The 20,945-nt window shown below is 35.7% G+C and overlaps 3 protein-coding genes across 6 annotated transcripts; all 3 read right to left on the bottom strand.

Moving 5' to 3' along the window:
* Positions 1–27: 27 nt before the first annotated feature.
* Positions 28–20,134, bottom strand: LOC112033876 (3-oxoacyl-[acyl-carrier-protein] synthase II, chloroplastic). 4 transcript variants are annotated; one of them, XM_065771078.1, is made up of 14 exons: positions 19,417–20,134; positions 16,901–17,106; positions 16,615–16,818; positions 16,040–16,196; positions 14,636–14,790; positions 14,438–14,518; positions 11,637–11,759; positions 10,577–10,683; positions 9,879–9,947; positions 9,277–9,353; positions 8,268–8,334; positions 3,703–8,038; positions 1,827–3,404; positions 28–1,723 (listed from the first exon to the last, which is right to left on the bottom strand). In XM_065771078.1, exons 1-9 carry the CDS (start codon positions 19,763–19,765, stop codon positions 9,938–9,940), a joined length of 1,392 nt encoding a protein of 463 aa, XP_065627150.1. In that variant the 5' UTR covers positions 19,766–20,134; the 3' UTR covers positions 28–1,723; positions 1,827–3,404; positions 3,703–8,038; positions 8,268–8,334; positions 9,277–9,353; positions 9,879–9,937. The 4 variants fall into 4 exon arrangements, with proteins under 4 accessions (XP_065627150.1, XP_065627153.1, XP_065627151.1 ...); XM_065771081.1 differs by lacking the exon at positions 19,417–20,134 and adding an exon at positions 18,592–19,090; XM_065771079.1 differs by lacking the exon at positions 3,703–8,038.
* On the bottom strand, positions 1,123–2,182 carry LOC136066586 (uncharacterized). Its single transcript, XM_065771135.1, has 2 exons — positions 1,827–2,182; positions 1,123–1,723 (listed from the first exon to the last, which is right to left on the bottom strand). The coding sequence occupies exons 1-2, from the start codon at positions 2,180–2,182 to the stop codon at positions 1,123–1,125; spliced, it is 957 nt and encodes a 318-aa protein (XP_065627207.1).
* On the bottom strand, positions 6,959–9,389 carry LOC136066585 (uncharacterized). Its single transcript, XM_065771134.1, has 4 exons — positions 9,277–9,389; positions 8,268–8,334; positions 7,292–7,982; positions 6,959–7,143 (listed from the first exon to the last, which is right to left on the bottom strand). The coding sequence occupies exons 1-4, from the start codon at positions 9,387–9,389 to the stop codon at positions 6,959–6,961; spliced, it is 1,056 nt and encodes a 351-aa protein (XP_065627206.1).
* Positions 20,135–20,945: the final 811 nt, after the last annotated feature.

The following is a 20,945-nucleotide window of genomic DNA, read 5'->3' as shown; positions in this document are numbered from 1 at the left end:
ACCACCAGTCCAATACTAGAAACAATGTTTTTTTTTTTTTTTTTAGGTAATAGAATTTTTATTGAAAAAATGAACATCGTGTTCATGATGATGAACACTTTGGACATGAAGAAAATACAAAAAGCTCAAGAGCTAAAGCTAACAAATTGTAGAAGGCAAGAATCAAAATACATTGTGTAAGACCCCAAATACAAGCCCACTGAAATAAAGTACCAAAAAGAAGTTGTTTTAAAAGATCTAAATATCTCTCTCATTATCTTCAAAGATACAGTCATTTCGTTCTTGCCAAACTAACCACAATAGACAACCTAGTATCATATTCCAGATAGTTGACTGGTGCTTACCAAACCAATTCTCCCAAACAAAAAGAAGAGAATTAACCATCTTCGGCATTACCCAATGGACTCCAAACACATGAAAAACTTCACACCACAAAGCATAAGCCAACTTATAGTGAAGTGAAAGGTGGTCCATAGATTCCCCATCACACCGACACATGGAACACCAATTAACAAGGGATTGACCTCTCTTAACAAGATTATCAATGGTAAGTATCCCAGCCCTGGCAGCTACGCAATGTTATCAGGAAAGTTGGAAGGGAGAAACACTCAACAATTCTACACAGGCAAATTTCAGCCTTGGGTAAAACTCTATCACCAATCTAACACTAGGATTACTAAGTTGCACGGACACGGACACGGACACGACACGGACACGGACACGGGGATACGGCAATTTTTGAAAAATAAGGACACGACACGGCGGGAACACGGCGGCTACCGGCGGTTAAATAATTAATTAAATTTTATATTTAGGCATATTTTTTAATGTTTTTAGACATAAAATACGTTTATGTCTAGAATTTAAATTATATAAAAACTACAAATAAGTAAACAACACCCAAAGTAGTACAATAATACACATAATGTTTAGAGTACAATCCATAAAAGGATAACAAATTCAACATCAAACTAAAAACACAAAATGATAACAAGTTCAACATTAAACTAAAAACACAAAATGATAACAAGTTCAACATTAAACTAAAAACACAAAATGATAACAAGTTCAACGTCAAACTATAAACATAAAAGGATAATAAGTTTTAAACTTTCAAGATTATCACAGAACAACAAAACCATCATCATCAACATAATTATCATCCTCAGCAATACTTGTCTCCATCTCTGGCTCATCTAGTGTGAGATAAGCAATCTCAAGCAACCCAGGTCCTCCAAATGGTCCATCCCAATTATCTCCACCAATGTCCCACTTCTTAGATTCTCCTGTAGTGTACTCGGGCCTCCTCCTTGAAAGAAGTCGAAGATTAGAATGAACAAACACTAAATCTTCAGCACGTTTAGGAGTAATCCTATTCCTCCCCATACAATGGATGAAGCCATATGTACTCCAATTCCTCTCAGCACATGATGATGAGCAAGGCTGTCCAAGAAGCTTTAGAGCTAAAGTTTGAAGCACAGGTAAATTGGACCCATAAGTTGACCACCAAAGCAATGGATCATAGGTCCACCTATCCTCCATGTTATCATCATCATAAGCCTTAACTCCTGAAAACAAACCAAACTCCACATTAACATTCTTCCTATCATCAGGATCAGGAAAGAACCTTTTGAGGCACTTGTTTCTCTCCGCAGAAATTTCAGCATCCTTATGTGGCGCAACACGGCCTCTGACTTCCTCAATCCATTGATTAGTATAATACCTAGTTAAAAGCAAATAAATAAGTACAACTAATGAGTTTAGTTTATTTGTTTGGAAATGCCTAAAGAATATAAACGAAAGGATTAAAGAGATAGAAAAATTACTTCGGATTCAAGGAGTGGGCTAGGCAATGAAGTGGTGTGCAATTTTTAGTCCACCGTTCAATGAGTATATTGTGTACCACATCATAGAATGGAGACTCCTCATAGTCTTCCTTGCCTTCATGCCGGTATATTTCTTTCTTCACATTTTCTATCATGGAATCCCACATTTCATACACCTTATGGAGAATAGGTGCATCCGTGTCAGCCACTCGAAGCATCTCATAAATAGGTCCTGTGAATCTCAAAATATATGCAACCTTGTCCCACCACAAATCATTCAAAACATAATCCCTCACAGTTTGAGCTTTTCCCACATCATCTTCTCTATATGACATCCATTCCTCACTAATGACCATATTTCGAAGATTTTGTTTTACTTGATACAATCTTTTAAGCATGATGATTATTGAAACAAATCATGTTTCAGCAACAGCAAGTAACTTCAAAGGGGAATATGAATTAAAAATTGCTAATCTCATAGAATGATTTGTGATGAAAATACGAATGAAAGTTGCCTCATCTGAAACTTGTGCAATCCAGTTACATTCATTATATGCAACCTCATTCTGCAAAGAGTTCTTAGGTGCATATATATTCCTCAAGGCCAAATTGAGGGTATGCACAACACAAGGTGACCAAAAAATATGAGGATATTCAGCTTCAACAATAGACCCTACAGCCTTCATAACATATGCATTATCAGTAATAATTTGGACAACATGTTCATGCCCAACCTCTTCAATGACCTTTAGAAACAAATCAGCAATGAAATGCTTGTCTTTGTACTCTTTGGTACCATCAATGGATTTGATAAAAAGTGGCCCTTTCTCTGATGTAGCCATAAAATTGATAAGTGGCCTTTTTTGTACATCTGTCCACCCATCACTTACAATGCTTAAACCATTTTCTTTCCAAGTGTCTTTAATTGACCTCAACAACTTCTCAATATGTGCCCTCTCTTTTTGCAACAGAGTTGTTCTTAATTTATTGTAACCCGGAGGAACATAGCCCACTAAATTATTATTAGCTGCAAATTTGATCATCTCAATCCAATATGGGTTCTTAGCAAAGTGAAAGGGTAAACCAGCAGAATAAAATGTCCTAGCAATAAGAGAATCTAATTGCTCTCGACATTGATTGTTAAAAGCCCTCTCCAAAGGAGAATTCCCAGTCCCTTTTTTTTTGGAAAAAATGGATGACTTGTAGCTGTACTACTCTCCTTACTGCCCAAATTAGGACTAGTAGGAGAATCAGTTGGTAAAGACACTAGCCTAGGCTTCTTCAATCTACGCGAAGATTCCTCATACGCATCTTCTAATTTCTACATTTCATTCTGATACTCATCTCCAACCTTGGCACATGGTTGTATTCCAAAGTTAGACAATTTTAACAAGTGTGCCTTCACCCTTAAATAAGACCCCTTCAAAGTTTTTTCACAATAGTTACATTTGAAAGATACATTCCCACCACTAACACTTGCTTTTTCTAACTTAGTAACATATTTCCATAGAGGAGCACTAGCTACCTCAGCTGATAATTTTTCACTTTCAGTTTCGGTATTCATTTGAGTAAAATCACCTACAATATTTAACTTTAATAAATAAATAAAACTACACACAAAAAAACAAATTTATAACATATAAGTTATAACTTATATGAAAAAAAAAAAAAAGACAGAGGGCACCCACGGGCCACGGCCACAGCAGCAGTGAAAAAAAAAAAAAAAAAAAAACACACACACACACACAAATGACAAAACACAAAACGCATTATAAGTTTATAACTTATATAAATAATGGCCCAACAGAACACCCACCATTCACCAGAAAGTGAAAAAAAAAAAAAAAAAATAGAGAGAGAGAGAGAGAGATCGGACCTGTTGTCCACGCCGAGAGAGAGAGAGAGAGAGAGATCGGAAGGGACAGAGGACAGGCGGCACGGCATCGACGTCGGAGCTCGCCGATCGGGCCGATTTAACTCCGGCGAAGTACAGAGGGCAGCGGGGTTATCAGTCAAAGTGAGTGGTGAGTCTAAACTTCTAAACTTGAGAAGAACTTTTTGAGATGTGTTTCAAATTTCAGTCAAAGTGAGTCTAAATTGGTTTTATTGGGTTAGGGTTATCACAAAATCAACGGTGATGGTAAGTCCACCTGTCAAAATCTGTGTTTTTTTTTTTTTTTCACTGCTGGCGTGTCAGACGCGTCGGAGCCGCGTCGGAGCTGTGTTGGCGCTGCGTCGGCGCCGTGTCGGAGAAACGAAAAAAAAAAAAAGGGACACCGCCGAACACCGGAATCTGGCGCGTCGTGGCCGTTTCGGTGTCCGACACGTGTCGGACACGGACACGACGCCAAAATGGGCGTGTCCGTGCAACCTAGACTAGGAACAGTTATTAGCATAGAACATATCCCAAAGACTTGCCAAGTAATATACTCTCACTTCAAAATTAATATTCCTTCCCTCGACAAACCATGAAAATCACATTCCCTAGACACTAGTCATAGATAGTTAAGTGCCAAACTCCCACTCCCTTTGATTGGCTAGGGAATCCTATGACCTCCCAATAAACAAGTGCCACTTAAAACATCTAAGAACCTACCCAAAAGGAAGTCTATGTGTTTTATTTTATATGTACGAAACGACATAGGCATAGTAAAGATAGACATAAAGTTGGTGAACTTGATTGAGAACTTTTTTTTTTTTTTTTTTATAAGTAAGAAGAGAATATTATTGATAAAAGAATAGCAAGAGAAACACAAAGAATTCACGATAGTAAACAAAGGAAAAGAAGAAACAAAAAGACAAAAGCAACCCCTAATCTATTCTAATAGATGAAAGAAAATCCAAAAAGGTAGAACAATCTGAATAATCCCAACATCAAGACCAATCAAAGAGGGTCCGCTGGCAATACTCTAATAACTGAACCACAGTTTTCCTCTCATCCTCAAAAGACTGCCTATTCCATTCAGTCCAAATAGTCCACATTAAACAACTTGGAACCAAATCCCAAATATCAGAGCTATGCTTCCCAAGCCAAGGATACGAACAAAATAATAAGTCCACAATAGAATCTGGCATGACCCATTCGATCCCAAACAACCGAATCATATACATCCACAAAGAATGAGCTATCGGACAGAAAAGTAACAAGTGATCCACAGATTCTGCATTGTTACAGCACAAACAACAACGGTTTGCCAAAGGTGACCACAAAGTATAAGATTATCCAGAGTTAGAATCTGACCATGGGCTGCTGTCCACATAAAAACAGCTACCCTTTTAGGAACCTTAACTTTCCAAATTCCCTTCCAAGGGAAAGTGGAAGGAGCTGCATTACGAATCTTATGATAAAAGGACCGAGTATCAAACTTTCCACTGCCATTAAGATCTCAACAAAGTCTGTCACACCCTCCACCCCTAGGAATTCGAGTTTGGATGAAATAAAGAAAGGAGTAAGAAGCCGTCAACTCCCAATCATTGAATTCCCTATGAAATCTTAAAATCCACATTCTGTCATTATCACCCACTGGAGGGCTTAACACCTCAGAACAAGCCTCCTTATTAGCTGAACACAAAAATAACTGAGGATAAAGAAATTTGAGAGGAACATCCCCTATCCACTTATCGTGCCAAAAAAAAAAAATACGAGAACCGTCCCCTACCACAAAAGAGAAATGCTTAGCGAAAGTTTCCCACCCTTCACTAATACTCCGCCATAACCCACAACCATGAGCCCTACTACAAGCTCTAGTGCACCAACCCCTCTTTTCCTTCTCCATATTTCATGGCAATGACCCTACGCCACAAATGCGAGGTTTCATGGCCATACCTCCAAAGCCATTTCCCTAATAAGGCCTGATTAAAATGCGCCAACTTCCAAATTCCCAAACCACCCAACTCACGCGGTAAGCAAACCTTTTCCCAAGCCACCAACGGATATTTGAAACACTCAACTGTTGAACCCCACAAGAAGTTCCTTTGAATGCGTTCCAATCTAATCGTCACAGCTTTAGGGATCGTAAAAAGGGAAAAGTAATAAGTCGGAAGGCTTGAAAGGGTACTCTTCAGCAAGGAGAGTCTACCACCCGTTGACAAATAAAGCCGCTTCCAGCCTGAAAGCTTCTTCTCCATCCTCTCAAGGATCGGATTCCAAATAGAGGGTGTTTTGTACGAAGTACCAAAAGGCATACCCAAGTAAATCATAGGCAAACTTCCCACCCTGCGCTGAAGGATATTAGCCAAAGACTGAATATTGCGCACCTCCCCAATAGAGACAATTTCACTTTTCTGCACATTCACCTTCAAACGAGTAAAAGCTTGAAAACAAGTCAAAACCAGTCTAATAGAAAGAACCTGCTCTCTAGAGGCATCACAGAAAAGAATGGCATCATCGGCAAATAGAATGTGAGAAACACAGATACCAATAGAATTAATAGGACCCACATGAAAACCCTGAATGAAACCCCCTTCCTCAGTTTTCTTTAGGATGGAACTTAAAACCTCCATGATCAAAAGAAAGAGAAGAGGAGACAAAGGATCACCTTGTCTGAGACCTCTAGAGCTACCAAAGAAACCAACAGAAAAACCATTAACCAGAATTGAGAAGCGAACGGTAGAGACACAAGTCTTAAGCCATCTCCTCCATCTATCCCCAAAGCCCATCCTCTCCAACAGATAAAACAAAGCGCCCCAATTCACATGATCATAAGCTTTCTCAATGTCTAACTTACATACCACCCCCAAAGTACAACACTTCAGTCTTCTGTGTAAACATTCATTAGCAATAAGAACTGAATCAAAAATCTGTCTGCCACCCACAAAAGAATTTTGTGACCCCGAAATAAGTTTATCCAGCACCCGCCTCAATCTGTTAGCTAAAACCTTCGACAACAGCTTATACATACTGCCCACAAGGCTGATAGGCCTAAAATCTTTGATATTTAAGGCATTATTTTTTTTGGGAATCAGAGATAGGAAAGAAGCATTCAGAGACCGTTCAAACTCTGAGCTCCTATGGAAATGATCAAAGAATATGTCATGACATCTATTTCCACTACACTCCAGCATTTTTGAAAAAAAGCCATAGTGAAACCATCCAAACCTGGGGCTTTATCACCCTCCATCTCATGTAGAACCTATACCACTTCCTCCTTAGAAAAATCCCTCTCTAATTCAAGCCACTCATCCTCCTCAATTCTAGCAAACTCTAATCCATCCATAGAAGGGCGCCAAGTATCTGACTCAATGTACAACTTCTGATAGAAATTGACCACCTTAGACCGCACCTCTTCCTCATCCTCATAGAGGACACCATCTACCTCTATACCCCGAATATGATTAGTTCTTCTATGAGAGTTTGCAACCCGATGAAAAAAGCTGAGTATTATTGTCCCCCTCCTTCACAAATAAAATCTGGGACTTTTGTCTCCAAGAAATCTCCTCCAAAGAGGCAAGATTAGCAATCTCACCTTTAATCTGAGTATGACAAGTTTGATCCTCCTGAGAAAGACCAGACAAGTCCTCCCTAGCATCCAAACCTAGCAATTCAGATAAAAGACATTTCTTCCTAAAGGCCAGATCCCCAAACTCCTCCTTATTCCACTTTTTCAAGTCCTCTTTAAGAGCTTTTAATTTACAAGCTAGAATAAAGCTAGGAGAACTTGAAAAGCAATACCTATTCCACCATTGCCAAACCCTCTCTACAAACCCCTCTTCTTTCAACCACATATTCTCAAACTTAAAGGCACTCTGACCTTTATTAACACTACCAGCCACCACCAAAAGAGGGCAATGATCAGAAAATACACGAGGGAGTACCCTTTGTGACACGTTTCCAAAGTGATCTACCCAATCCACCGATGCCAAGGTTCTATCAATTCTTGACATACAAACTGACCTCGAATCTCTAAACCAAGTAAACGAAGCCCCTTCAAGGGGTAAGTCCACAAGGTAATTAGCCTCAATGAAGTCAGAAAAAGCAAACATAGCCAGACTAAAAGCCTCACAACCAAATCTCTCACTCGAATATCGGATGGTATTGAAATCCCCAAAAACACACCAAGGCATATTCCACTTCGAGTGCATTCTTGAAAGTTCTTCCCACAGAGCACCCCATTGATTGAGAACTCTTACTTCAGTTACAAACTGAATGCTTGGTGCCTTTCATTTTATTAGTTAGCATGCTAAAATGGGTGTCTAGTTTCTCCTTCAATCAACTTCAAAAAAAAATTGTTGCATTGTTAAAGGAAATATATAATTCAATGAAAAACACAAAGGTGGGAAGCAAGATAACAAAATATCTACAATCAAAAGATCTTCTGATTCATCTAGAAAAATCCCTTGTCTACAATATAGGGTTCTTAATACCACTTAAATGGAAATTACTTGTGCTTTGAACAACTCAGATGCATATTACTTTTAGATGCAAAAAATATTGAAGGTTACCTGCTGAAGGACTGAGCGATAGTGAGATCCAGCCACCATCACATATTCCGCATAGATAAAATCCCAACTGCCCAGGTTTCAAAAGGAGTAAAAAAAAAGGTGGAAATTGGGGTTTAAAACATACTGCAAGAATTCTATAGACTTAATAAATCAAAATTAAGAGAGGAGAAGAGCTGCAAATATAAGAATATATAAACAGAGCCTTGGTCAAACAAGAAACAGTAAAAAAAAAATTACTAGTAGTAAAAATCAAGCATCATCATTCCAAAATAATAATAATCATTACTAAAATCAGTCATTTGGTTCTTCCCCTTGCGCAACTGCATCTTATTCCAACATTAACCTATAGTCTTTCATAAATAATACCAGGGTTTTGTAAAATGTCCTCCATTTGAGAAAGTATGCATCCAAAGCTACAACTTTCATATCACTTTTCTTGACAAGTCCATTATTGTTTTATGGTTTAAACATGTATGTTCAATCAGTTTCCTCCCAAGAAAGTAGAAACATTATCTTATAATTAACTCCTTATCTCTAATTCTCAAAACAAATGAGAAATCTCTATGGTCCACAAAAACCTGATTACACAAAATATGTAACATTATTTGATAAAGCATAAATTTGTACTTAAAAATATTAGGGAAATTTTTTGAACAAAAAAAATCTTGGCCATAATACTGGGAAATACAGATATTATCGCAGAAGAACAATGTTAAAATTGTTATAAAATTTCAATGCAATAACCAAATACACTATTATAACATAATTTTTGGTGAAATAACGCCCAGCTATATCGCCAATATTTAACTATTACCAACATGCCACAATATATCACCAGTATTTAAATTTTAAAAAATTGGGTCAGATTTCAAAGCTGCATTTGAAGATTACAAGCATCTTCTACATAAGTCTTGAATTTTGTTTTTGTAGCAAAGATCATATAAATAGAAGAATTTACAGCTTCAGATTAAAAGTTTCAGTCATACGAACAACAGTGCAAACAAGTTACCTGAAGTTGGTGACGCAAACAGAACGAATTCCAGCATCTGCAGCTGCTCGGCATGCAATAGGAACAACATCTGAAATCTGCTTTATAAAAATGTTAGCATGACTGAAGGCCATTCATAATGATGGAAAGATCAAGAAAATATTTGTATGGACAAAAAAAAAAAAAAAAAAAAAAAAAAAAAAAGAAAGAAAGAAGAAGAAGAAGAAGATATGGTCTCGTTTTGATTCCTTATTTCACATTTCAGAAAATCCAACCTCATAAATAAAAATCCAAAAAAGAAACAATTCAAGTACCACTAAGTCAGCCTTGATAGAGTTCAGCCACTGAACTTCGGTTGCTAAAACTGATGCGCGGGGTAATACTGACATTTGGAATACTTGATCACATCGAATGAGCCAATAAAAAAAGTCAACCAACAAAAGAAAAGTTATGGTAACAGAGCCAGCAAATCAAGTGATAAAAAAATTAATATAAAAGGAAACAATACCAATGCCAAGTATGGAGATGGGAATGATCATTGGTGTTCCGTTAACATGAAATCAACAATAATTTTAAAAGAAAAGTTTAGCAATTGCTAACCAACTCTGAAGTTTACATCATACCTTTTCCAAGGAGGCAACTGGATCAACTGTCAAAGCATCTGCTTGAACTGCTCCACAGTCTAACACAACCTGCTATCACTCAAAATGCCTTATTATTACTATTGCAAGAACACAATTCGGAAACAATTTCACACAGCTAACATAACATAAATTGCCTACTCATTTAAAGGTTACAATGATTATGGTTAAATCCATTCATATAATTCTTTTAGGGCTACAATTATATTAAAGATAATAGTCTAAACTAAGAGATAAGAATTTTTTTTTTATTTTATTAAATAGAGTACTCACTTGTTTCTTGTGGAAGTCGCAGCATTAAATAATTTAAAACTCTTTTCACTACTGAATTAGGTGTTTTTAAATGTGTTGTGTACATGAAATCATCATTTTTTGCTTTTGTAGCATCAAGAGGCCGTGAATGACATGGAAAAGATGAATAAACAGATAAATTTTGAAAATATCATCATATCAAGAGGTTCTAGTAAAAAACAATCATTCAATACAATATACAAACCACAATAATTTTTAATCTATTTCCTTAGGTGCCATCTACATGCCATCATCTGTTTATGTGAACTACTACACCAAAGGAGAATAGCGAAGCTAGAACAAAATGAAATTTACATTTTTAACACCTAAGCAATAGCATAGACAAGGGATAAACACATTTGCCCATAAACCTATCCAATTTAACCAACCTTGCGAAATAAGAGTCTTGGTGATTGTATTTCAGAAGTGAACACAAAGTCGGAGCGCCTGTAACCATGTGAACATCATGGCCAGCTCGAATGAGATGACGGACAACCTGTAGATCGCAACATCAGAATCATGAAACTACTCACAAAGCACTTGGTTGAACAAGAAGAAATAAAAAGATAATTTGGGTTAGTAATTTATAAATCCATGCTAAGCATGGAAGCACCACAAGTCCACTTCAACAAAAACAACAAATTTTAATCCCATAACATTGTGATCGGCCATGAATCCTCAACAGAGTAATTGTAATTGGCCACATGATACTTCTGTGCCATTCTGTCTTGTCCAAAATCATACTCTCAAATCTCAATTATTTCATTATCCTTTCACTACTTCTACTAATGTTATTTTAGATTTTTTTTTTCTAACTCTTTTTGTTCCCTTGATTTAAATTTGATGATATTACCAATTATCTCAAAAGCTTAAACAATTAAGAAATTATGAATTTAGCCATTTAATCTAACACTCCCCTTTCAAGTATCAACCTAAACTCTCCTTATTAAGTGGAACCCAAAAAGTGGGAATTTCTTACTTGATGGGGTAAGGTGGAGATAGGTTTTTGAGCCTGGATAAAATAAGTCATACCCAGTGCACAAATCTCCCACTTAGGAGAGGTCACGGCCATAGTAAGCAGCCTTACACCAATTTTTTTTGAAAAGGGTATTTTTGGACTTAACCCACAATCTATCGCTTTCTTTTGGTAAAAGACACTTGTCATCCCACTAGGCTCTAATACCGAGATAAATTACCAAACCATCTTGAGCAACTCTCAGTCTCTCACTCATCCCTATGACTTTTAAAAAGTTTCTTCATTTTCTTATCCTATGTTTGCTTGCATTTTCCACTTATAACTAAAAAAATATCCAAATTTACAATCAAATCCTATATAGACTAGATTTACATGGGGCCTTACTTACAATTAGTGAAAAAAAAAAAAACAATGGGTTTAAAGATTTTTAAGTAAAAGAGTGAAAAAGATATAAAACAGAAGAAAAAGTTCACCTCGACGGCACGAGTGGCGTGGCCGAAGCCGTGACCAGTGACATAATAGGCGAAGACGAGATGCCGTTTTGGTGCGATCACCTCAACCCCATGAGTAATGCTTTGATCCATTTGCATCCTCAACTAAACATGAAAAAAGAAAAGAAAAGAAAAGGGTACAACACTTAGAACATTGGAGCTTTCAGTTATGTGAGTCCCAACCCAACGTTTACGTTTTCCCCACCTGTTTCATTTGTTGAAGTTGAAGTAAAGGTCTCTATCTCACACTTTCTTTTTTTCTTTCCTTTTTTTTTAATATTTTTAGTAAAATATTGAAGATAAAATACTATTTTTTCCCTAAATTTTGTTAAAAGTTTGTTTTTCATCCCTAAACTTTTATTAAAAAAAAATTCATCCTTAAATTTTGTAAATAATTTTTTCAATAGTTTAGAGACAAAAATAAGGATGAGAGAAGAACCTTTTTTTTTCAATAGTTCTGTTTAGGGATGAAAAACAAACTTTTGGTAAAATTTAAGAACATAAGCAAAAAAATTACAATAATTTAGAGACGAAATATAAACTTTTTAATAGTTTTGGGACAAAAAATGAACTTTTTAAAGTTAGGGATGAAAAACAAATTTTTGGCAAAATTTAGTAACAAAAATAGCATTTTACCCAAAAATCTGAGACTACGTCCTTTTCACCGCAATTTCATCACAAAAATGCTTTGAAAATTGCTGATGTGATTAGTACTTGATTGAAAAAATTTAAAAAAAAAAAAAAATGATATCAGTGGCCCGCATAAGATTTTGTAAAAAAGTTTGTCTATCACATTACTCTTTTGCTACTATGATGTGAAAAAAAAAATGTGGAAGTGATAAATAGCTAATCATAGTCTGCCACATAGGATAGTTGTGAAAATATGTATGATAAAGGGTGTGGTCCTAGAATTACATGCTCCTTATTACACACCCACTGTACACACACAAAAAAAAGAGTGTTGCACACACAAAAAAAGTGTAATAAATTATGTTAGTTTTATGTTACAAATTTTTTTTTTTTAAATTTAAAAGTAAGACATGTAATTTTTCTTTCATATCAAATTTGAGAATTTATTGAGCTAATTACACAATATCACTTCACTTGTCCATGGAGGTTCCGAGTTCTATCCACCTTACCATTGGTCAGCATTTAAAAGAGGGGTCTATTAGTTTGGTCCAATAGACAACTAATTTTTATAAAGGATCAGTGGTTACTTACACAAGCAAAGAGACTTGGACAAGCCAGTGAATGGTCAGTTTAAATTGAGGGAGAGAGACGAAAAATAAAGTAGAGTTGGCCAAAAATTGCACTATTCTCCCTCAATCCAAACTAGCCCAAAAGGCCAATTCTTTTGTCATAACTTAATTATAAGAAATTGATAATAACTCAATGCTTTCCATTTTTCTTTTGTTATAACTTTTTCTTCCTATTTCGTATAGTTGGTTTCATGATATTAAAAAAAAATAGTAGAAAATAATTTTTCTAAATTAAAATTTGTTATCTCTGAAAATGGTTTCCAATGGAGGAAATTGATCTTTTTCCTTTTTCCCCTAGATAATAAACTCATTTGATCAATTTTGACCATATTCTAGCACTCTACCATTTCCACAAGAGTGAATGAGGCGTTTTAAAAGATTCATGAATTCCATTAGAGTTGATTGGTCAATATTCAAATTTTAATTTGGAATAGAGAAGATATGGAAGAAGAGTAAGAAGACTATGCAAATTGAGTTTTGAAAATTTTGGACTAGGAATTCCCTCTCGATGAACCCTTTATTCTAACTCAATTAAGAATAAATGGGAAGTTTGAAGTTTGAGAGAGAGAGAGGATTGAATTTCTAACTTATGAATATAATTGAAGTTTAAACAAGAGATGCCAACTTAATCCTTGAAGTTTAAAAAACTATAAAATACTGGTATTATTTTTCCCCACTATCTTTTTAAAATTCAAACAATTTATGTGAAATGTCTTTATAAGTTGAGTAACTCGACAAATAATTTACTTTGATCTTTACTTATACAGTTATACTAGACCAAAGAGTTCAAAGAAAACACAATTTGTTTTGATTTTAACAATTACTTTCGACAAAAAGTAGAGACAAGAATAAGATTGAACTATTTTTACAACTTAGATAAATTGCATTTTTATCCTTGAAATTTGATATAAGTTGAAAATTTTGGTCCTTCAAAATTAAAAAGGTTAGATTTGATCCTGAATTTAAGAATATATATATATATATATATATATTCATCCTATTATTTTTGGTAAATTAAATTTTGGTTTATTTAAATATTATAGGATTTGTTTGATTTTCGTCACTTTAATGGTTGGTTTGATTCGGTCCCTTAAAGTTAAAGATGTGGTGCCTCCTCAACAATTAGTAATGTAGAAAAAAAAAATTCTCAAAAATAAAAATAATTAGAGGAATCTAATTTTTCCTTTTAAAATTTTATTAGTCAAAATGGGATGTTTTAAAATTGAGAAACCAAAATTGAACAAACTCATATTTGAGAAAATACAATTTACCTTCAAACTTCAAAGATAAACAAACATTTCCACGCTAAGAAACTTGTAATACACAATTAACACATTTTGGTGTTTCAAACCAAAACGGGAGGTCTGAATTGAATAAACTTGAAAGTTCTAGACTTGATTGAATGGAATTATAGTTAGAGAACTAAATTGAATTTTGGTCAAAGTTAGAGGGTGCAATTTGAAATTTAGCCAAGATTATATTTCTTGAATTTAGAATCACCATATCAAGACATAAATTGTTTACCTGCATCGTTGCAACAGCTTCCACCGCACCAGCTGCTCCTAATAGGTGACCAATCATAGATTTTGTAGAATTCACTTTTACCTGTAGAAAGCAGAGATATTACCAGGTATCAGAATACGGTAATCTCATCAAGTATTTGAAATATGGTATCATCAGAAGCAAATAGCATAAAGAACAAACATTATGAATACAAGTTACCTCAGGATTCTGGCCAAAACATTGAAGAAGTGCTTGATACTCTTTTAGGTCTCTAGCTGGTGTGGATGTAGCATGTGCATTTATGTAATTCACATCTTCCCTAGATACCCCAGACTGAGCTAATGCCTTTTCTACGCAAAGGATAACGCCAGCCCCTATTTTTGGAGGGATATTAGTTAAGAATTTTAGCACCTAATTTTATGGAAGGATACAAGGTACAAAAGTGTTGATGAAGTCAGGATTTGCGTATGGTTCCTTGCCCAAAATATTTAACAAAATGGTAACCAATTAAGAAGGTATTCTACTTAGATAAAAGCAAATATCACTGTTAAATTGAGGGGTGGAAATATGCATGAGTAAAAGAAGAATTCAGTGCAATCTTGGATGAATTAACAGGGGATATGGTGCCAGTCTACCAGAGAGTATAGCTTAGTGGAGTTTTGACAATTATGCAACTGATTTTCAGGTTTTATTGTCATTTTGTGCCACAACCTTTGCTATCAAGATTGTGGACATAAAGCAGCAATTCAGGTGGTCAATTTGGTGAACTACAACTCACTTTATGAGGTAGTTAGTAGCAACACAGTATAGGTACAGTATCATATAAATTAGTTTAAAAATTATTATGACAGAAAAGAACTCAGGAAGAGTAGAATAGATGCAGGAAATAAGTCTACTGTACATGCTCCCTCGAGAAAAACTATTAAAGAAATGCAACCTTTTCAAGGGTTGAAATTTAAGTACCAAAGAGAAGGCATGTTACCATCAGGATGTGGTTCAGTCATGTGATAAGCATCACAAGTGAAGCTTCCACCAAAAAATCATTGAAATTAAATAAGTGGCCTTGTCAACTCAATGTAGATTTCCTTTTTTAAGTAACTTGGTTTACATTTCTATTAAAAAACCAATTACACCGTGATAAGGTTTTTAGTTAGCTCAATTGGTAAAATCTTTAATAGTTGAATAAGAGATATGAAACCGATTAATGTCTTAATCTAATGACAAATAGCCGGATAAGGATTTCATGCACAAATTCACTGTCTTTCTTGGTGAAAAATAATTTGGGTTTTTTTTTTCAGCCTGGGAAAAAATAATTTGGTTGAAGCATTCAAGTAAATGGGCCAAAGATGATTTTGTGTCTAGTACTTTATATCTGTGTCTCTAAACTGAAAACTGTGTATCTAGGCATTCCAAACCCAGTGCCACCCTTTCTCAATACGTGAATGTAAGTGTAGCTTTGAGAAGAAAGAGCAGAAAGAGATGGATATGAATATGGATATGGATATGTACAGATGCGTGGAATGTGGGTTTCGGATCAAAACACTGTTCGTGCAGTACTCATCTGGAAACATCTGACTCATGAATAAACAAATGAGCTGTTAAAAGGTTTAAGTCCCAACTTACAAAACCCATCAAGGTGTATCACAAAGTTGAAAAATAGTAAGTTGACCAGATCCATTGCAAGCATGGCAGAACCCAAATTTGTAGTTGCAAATGGTATGCAGAAAGGATTCATCTTCTTGTATGAGATCCTTAAGGCTTCAATCGCATCATTAAAAACCTGTTCACAACACAAAACACAAGAACAAAGTAGTCAGTTACAATTGTTAATAAATTTCAGTATGCTTTCTCATTCTATCTGCAGGTCACGTAGTTTCATCTAGTGCTTTATACTTTGGATTCCACTTCCTGCCAAAAACCATTAAAGCTAGAGAGACAGAAGACTAGCTTGAAAACATTCATTATTCCAACTCTAAGGCATGTGGCAAAAATCAGAACTTGACATTTAGCCGCTAGTTCCACTGCATTAGGAAACCAGAAAGGCAGCAGACGTGACAACAACTTACAGATTTCATAAAGCTCTTGTTATCAATCAAATTGAATATCAGCCAGTAGAAGCTCTGGTTAACTTAATATTTTCAACCATGTTCCATTCTCATTATATACTGTATATCAAACTGTTGAAGGCTTGATGTTACCTTCATGCCACCCATTGCTGAGCCAATCAAAACTCCACATCTCGCTTTATCTAATTCATTCATTACATCTTCTGTAATTCCACCATCTGCCAAGGCTTTTTTCCCAGCAGTAAGCATGTAAAGCATAAATTTGTCCATCCTCTTGGAAAGTTTTGGCGCAACCCATCCATCAGTTGAAAAAAGCTTGATCTCTCCAGCAATTCTCTGGAGAAAAAGAACAGTAACAATGCTAAGAATAAACTGCAGAGCAAGCGCCAGAAGAAGAGAAATCTTAAATATGGTTTACCTTTGGAAATTGGGCACAATCAAAAGCCTCTATCTCACTTACGCCACTGACACCCTCAAGCAAATTATTGTAGAAGACATCTGGATCATGACCAAGTGGGGTCACCACACCCATCCCTGTCACAACTACTCGCCTTTGCTTTGCGACTGGTTTCTTTTTTGTTGCGACTTCCTTGGAAGGTTGCACAGCAACAGCCATGGCTTCCCCTAGAGTATTGATAAATGTGCAGTAGTTAGTACATCAGCAAAACTTTTCTATTTTAATGCTTTATCATATAAGAGTCATGCCAAAGAATAAACATCAACATTAGGGTTTGAATTGATAGGACTGCCTCAAGCCTGCAACATTGACACTACTGAACCAATAAAAGTCAGAAGACGCTAGCAAGGCCCAAAATCTAATAATCATAAGTCTATTGGTCACAATATATTAAAATCAAGGTTAGTGTACCAGACTCAAGTAACCAACCCATTCAACAGACACACACACAGCTGCATTATACTATGAATAAAAGAATGAACAGCCACAATGCTCCTGTACTTTGCAGCGCTAGAACTTCCATTTCATGCACACGATACACCAACAAATGGCCTGATCTTAATTTTCTTCAGAATACTTGTAAGACATAAAATCTGAAAGATGGCCACATAACATAAACTAGAAACAACCTAAGTTATGCAAAATTCCCAATCCTAAGTCCAGGCAAATCAATCCAACTGCAAAAAGCTGTACATGAATGAACCTCATTTGGTGAAATTAGTTCTCACCCAAAAAGAAGGGGGAAAATATAAAATATCTGTTACTCTGTCAATCCAACTGCAAAAAGCAGTACATGAATGAACCTCATTTGGTGAAATTAGTTCTCACCCAAAAAGAAGGGGGAAAATATAAAATATAAAACCCTGTTAGTATCTATTCCCCACTTTCCTATAGCTTTGGCATAAAAGAAATACAAAAGAACTCATTCAGCAGTAAGCCAATCCTAAACTTAATTATTTGAATTCCTCATCTTTTCCTATTCTTTATTAGTTCTCTATCCAACCAAATGAAAAGTGAATAAAACCAAACTTCCACAGCACATGAAAATAGGGAGAAAAACAAATTTATAAAGATTGAAAGAATCATTATTTCATTATCAAATTCACCCTCAAGAACATAAATAATAATAAAAAACCATTAAATTAAGATATTGGAAACAAACAAAGCCAGAACAAATTACACACAAAATGTAAAACAAAATCTCAGATTTCCAACTCAATAAATAAATAAATAAATAAGAGCGAAGAACCAATGTTTAGTTAAGAAAAAAAAAAGGAGAAGTTATGGCCTGGAAGCCTAGAGAGGGAGAAGACTAGAGAGAACGGTTAACTTCCACCTTATTTAAACGTTTTTAAAATTAGTAAAAAAAATAAAATAATTAACTTATATTCTTCTTATTTAGATATTTTAAAAATTAAAATAAAAATAAAAAAAATAATTTAAATAAATAAATTTATTTTTATTAAAAATAAACTTATAATATAAGCCTATTCGTTTCATCAAATATCTGATAAAAGTATAAAATTACTATTAATTATTATAAAATAATTTTTATTACCTAAAAAATTTATAATTAAAATAAAAATAAATTCAAAACCCAAACAAAACCATGAGTTGCACAGGAAGTTCAACGAAGGGTGGCCGAGGCAAACCAAAGTCCTCAAAGTCTGTTTCTCGGTCACAGAAATCTGGGCTTCAATTCCCTGTGGGTTTGAGGTGGATGAAGAAGATGATGAGGAAGCAAACATTGATTCCAACGACGACCTCGAGAGCATCTCCGCCCGCGGTGGCGGCGCCGACTCTGACTCAGACGAGGAAGTCCCCGAAGCCGCAAACGCCGAAGACTCCGACGAAGACGACTACTCCATTCGCACCTTCACCACAGCTCGCCTCGACGCCGCCAACGCGGGTGGAGGCTCCGGCAACACGAAGATCAAGACGGAGAATCTGAGCTCCTACGCCAAGGTTAAGATCGAGAATTCGGATGGCACGAAGTACGGTGAGGCCCAGGGGACCGGTCCGGCGGGTCCCACAGCTCCGGCCGGGAGCTCGGTGTCTGGAGTCGTTGTTAAAGAAGACGCCACGAAGATCTTCACTGAGAACATTCAGACCAGTGGAGCTTATAGCACCAGAGAAGAAAGTTTGAAGAGAGAGGTAAGTCTCTCTCTCTGTCTGTGTCAAATTTAGTAGAAATTGTGGTTGGTTTGTTATATAATCGGTTTGTAAATTTGTTAATTTAGAAAGGATAAATTAGGAATTTAGCTGACCAATAATTGAGAATTTTTTTTAATTTAGCTAGAGAGAATTAAAAATAAGTTGTCAGAGTTAGTTGAAATCTCCAAACCTCTCCCGCTTTTTCTTTTAAAAAAAAAAAAACTTTCCAACAATATAATTGAATTATATTACTTCCCTTTACCCTTCTCGCCTACCTTTTATTTTAACTTCCCAACAGGCCATTAACGAGGAATGAGGAGTACCTGGATGGACGGCTCGATTGAAACAGGTGTGTCTCCGATTTGAAGGAACACGAACATTGCTGGATCCGAAGAGAGAGGAAAAGGAAGCGTTGGAGGCATAGTACTGATTGCAAGGCTCGAAAGTGAGGCAAGAAGTCATGGGGCCCTGAAAGCTGGATCCACACAGAGAGGGAATCGAGTCCCTCTGGCTCTGCAATTCGGAGCTACATTTAGACAAGAACACCCTCTTCCTCCGACCCCATTTGCTGCCAAAGAGTCGCTTGTTGCAGCTGTGCGAGGAGGAACCCAACACGGAAGCAGCCACAAGCCACGGGCACAGCGGAGATGTGACAGACGAGGCTGCAGCCATGTGAGAGAGACACAAAGAAATATATATATATGTGCAAACTGCCGATGGAAGAAGAACAAGAAAACCGAAGAAGATGAAAAAGGCTGTAGGAGATGTTAATCTAGAAGATGAAAATGAGAGAGAGGCATAGAGAAGAACGGTAGTGAGAATAGTTGGCGAAGAAGGAGAGGTCACATTCGATTATATGGAAGAAAGCGTAGTAATCTATAGCAGAACAAGTCTTCAGAGTAATTTGGATTAGGAAGGCGTTTGAGAAGCCAAGTTTTTGATTTTGTGCAATCGGAGAGTACTTGTCCTCAGAACAGAACGACAAGTACTCTCTCACTCTCTTCTTTCTTCTCTCTTCTCTCTTCTCTCTCTAAAGTCCCTACTCTATTATACTCCTACAAAAGAACAGATAAATATATTAAACGGATAAAATTTAGAGGATCTCTGACCAGAAAAAAAAAATGAAAAAAACAATCTAACAAAATTTTAAATTTTGGTATATTTTTATTAGAATAAAAAATTTAAAAATTTGGTATATATTTTTTAGAATATTGTGTTTATACCTAGAGCACTCCTGCTTCTTCCACCTCTTGAAATGAAAAGAAAATATTGTGCATGATTTAGAAATGATATCAATTGATAGCTCAATCGATAAAGTTTATTGTCATCAAGAGTAATGTTACAATCACAGACTGTTTTGTAATATTTTTATAAATTGTTAATGTGGCTAATTTTTACAAGTTCCCATATGGGTCTCACAACTAACATAACATTTTTACTTACCAATAATCATTCACTAACTATCATGCACCTTTGGTGTGATACACCAATAACCAATTGACGTCTTGGCCTAATGATAAAGAACAATTATCATAAAGGGTCTGTTTGGATATAACTGAAAACTGAAAACATTGTAGCAAAATAATTTTTAAATGTGTGAATAGTGTCATGTGACCTATTTTTAATGAAAAGTTACTAAAAAGTGAGATTTATGGGACCCATGAACAATGCACAATGCACTGTTCACTGGCTGAAAAGTCAAATAATGCTCCTACTGTTCATGAACAGTAGCCGCATTACACCTGAAATGCGTGAAAATAAAAAAAATAAAAAAAGAAAGAAAACGCAAAACTTGCAAAACGCAGACTTGCTATCCAAACGCTTACAAAGTATATATATATATATATATACA

The sequence above is a fragment of the Quercus suber genome, unplaced genomic scaffold, assembly GCF_002906115.3.
Source record: "Quercus suber isolate HL8 unplaced genomic scaffold, Cork oak 2.0 scaffold_39, whole genome shotgun sequence".
NCBI classification, from domain to species: domain Eukaryota; kingdom Viridiplantae; phylum Streptophyta; class Magnoliopsida; order Fagales; family Fagaceae; genus Quercus; species Quercus suber.
The sequence above is the reverse complement of the archived record's forward strand: the minus strand, read 5'-3'. Positions and strand labels throughout refer to the sequence as shown.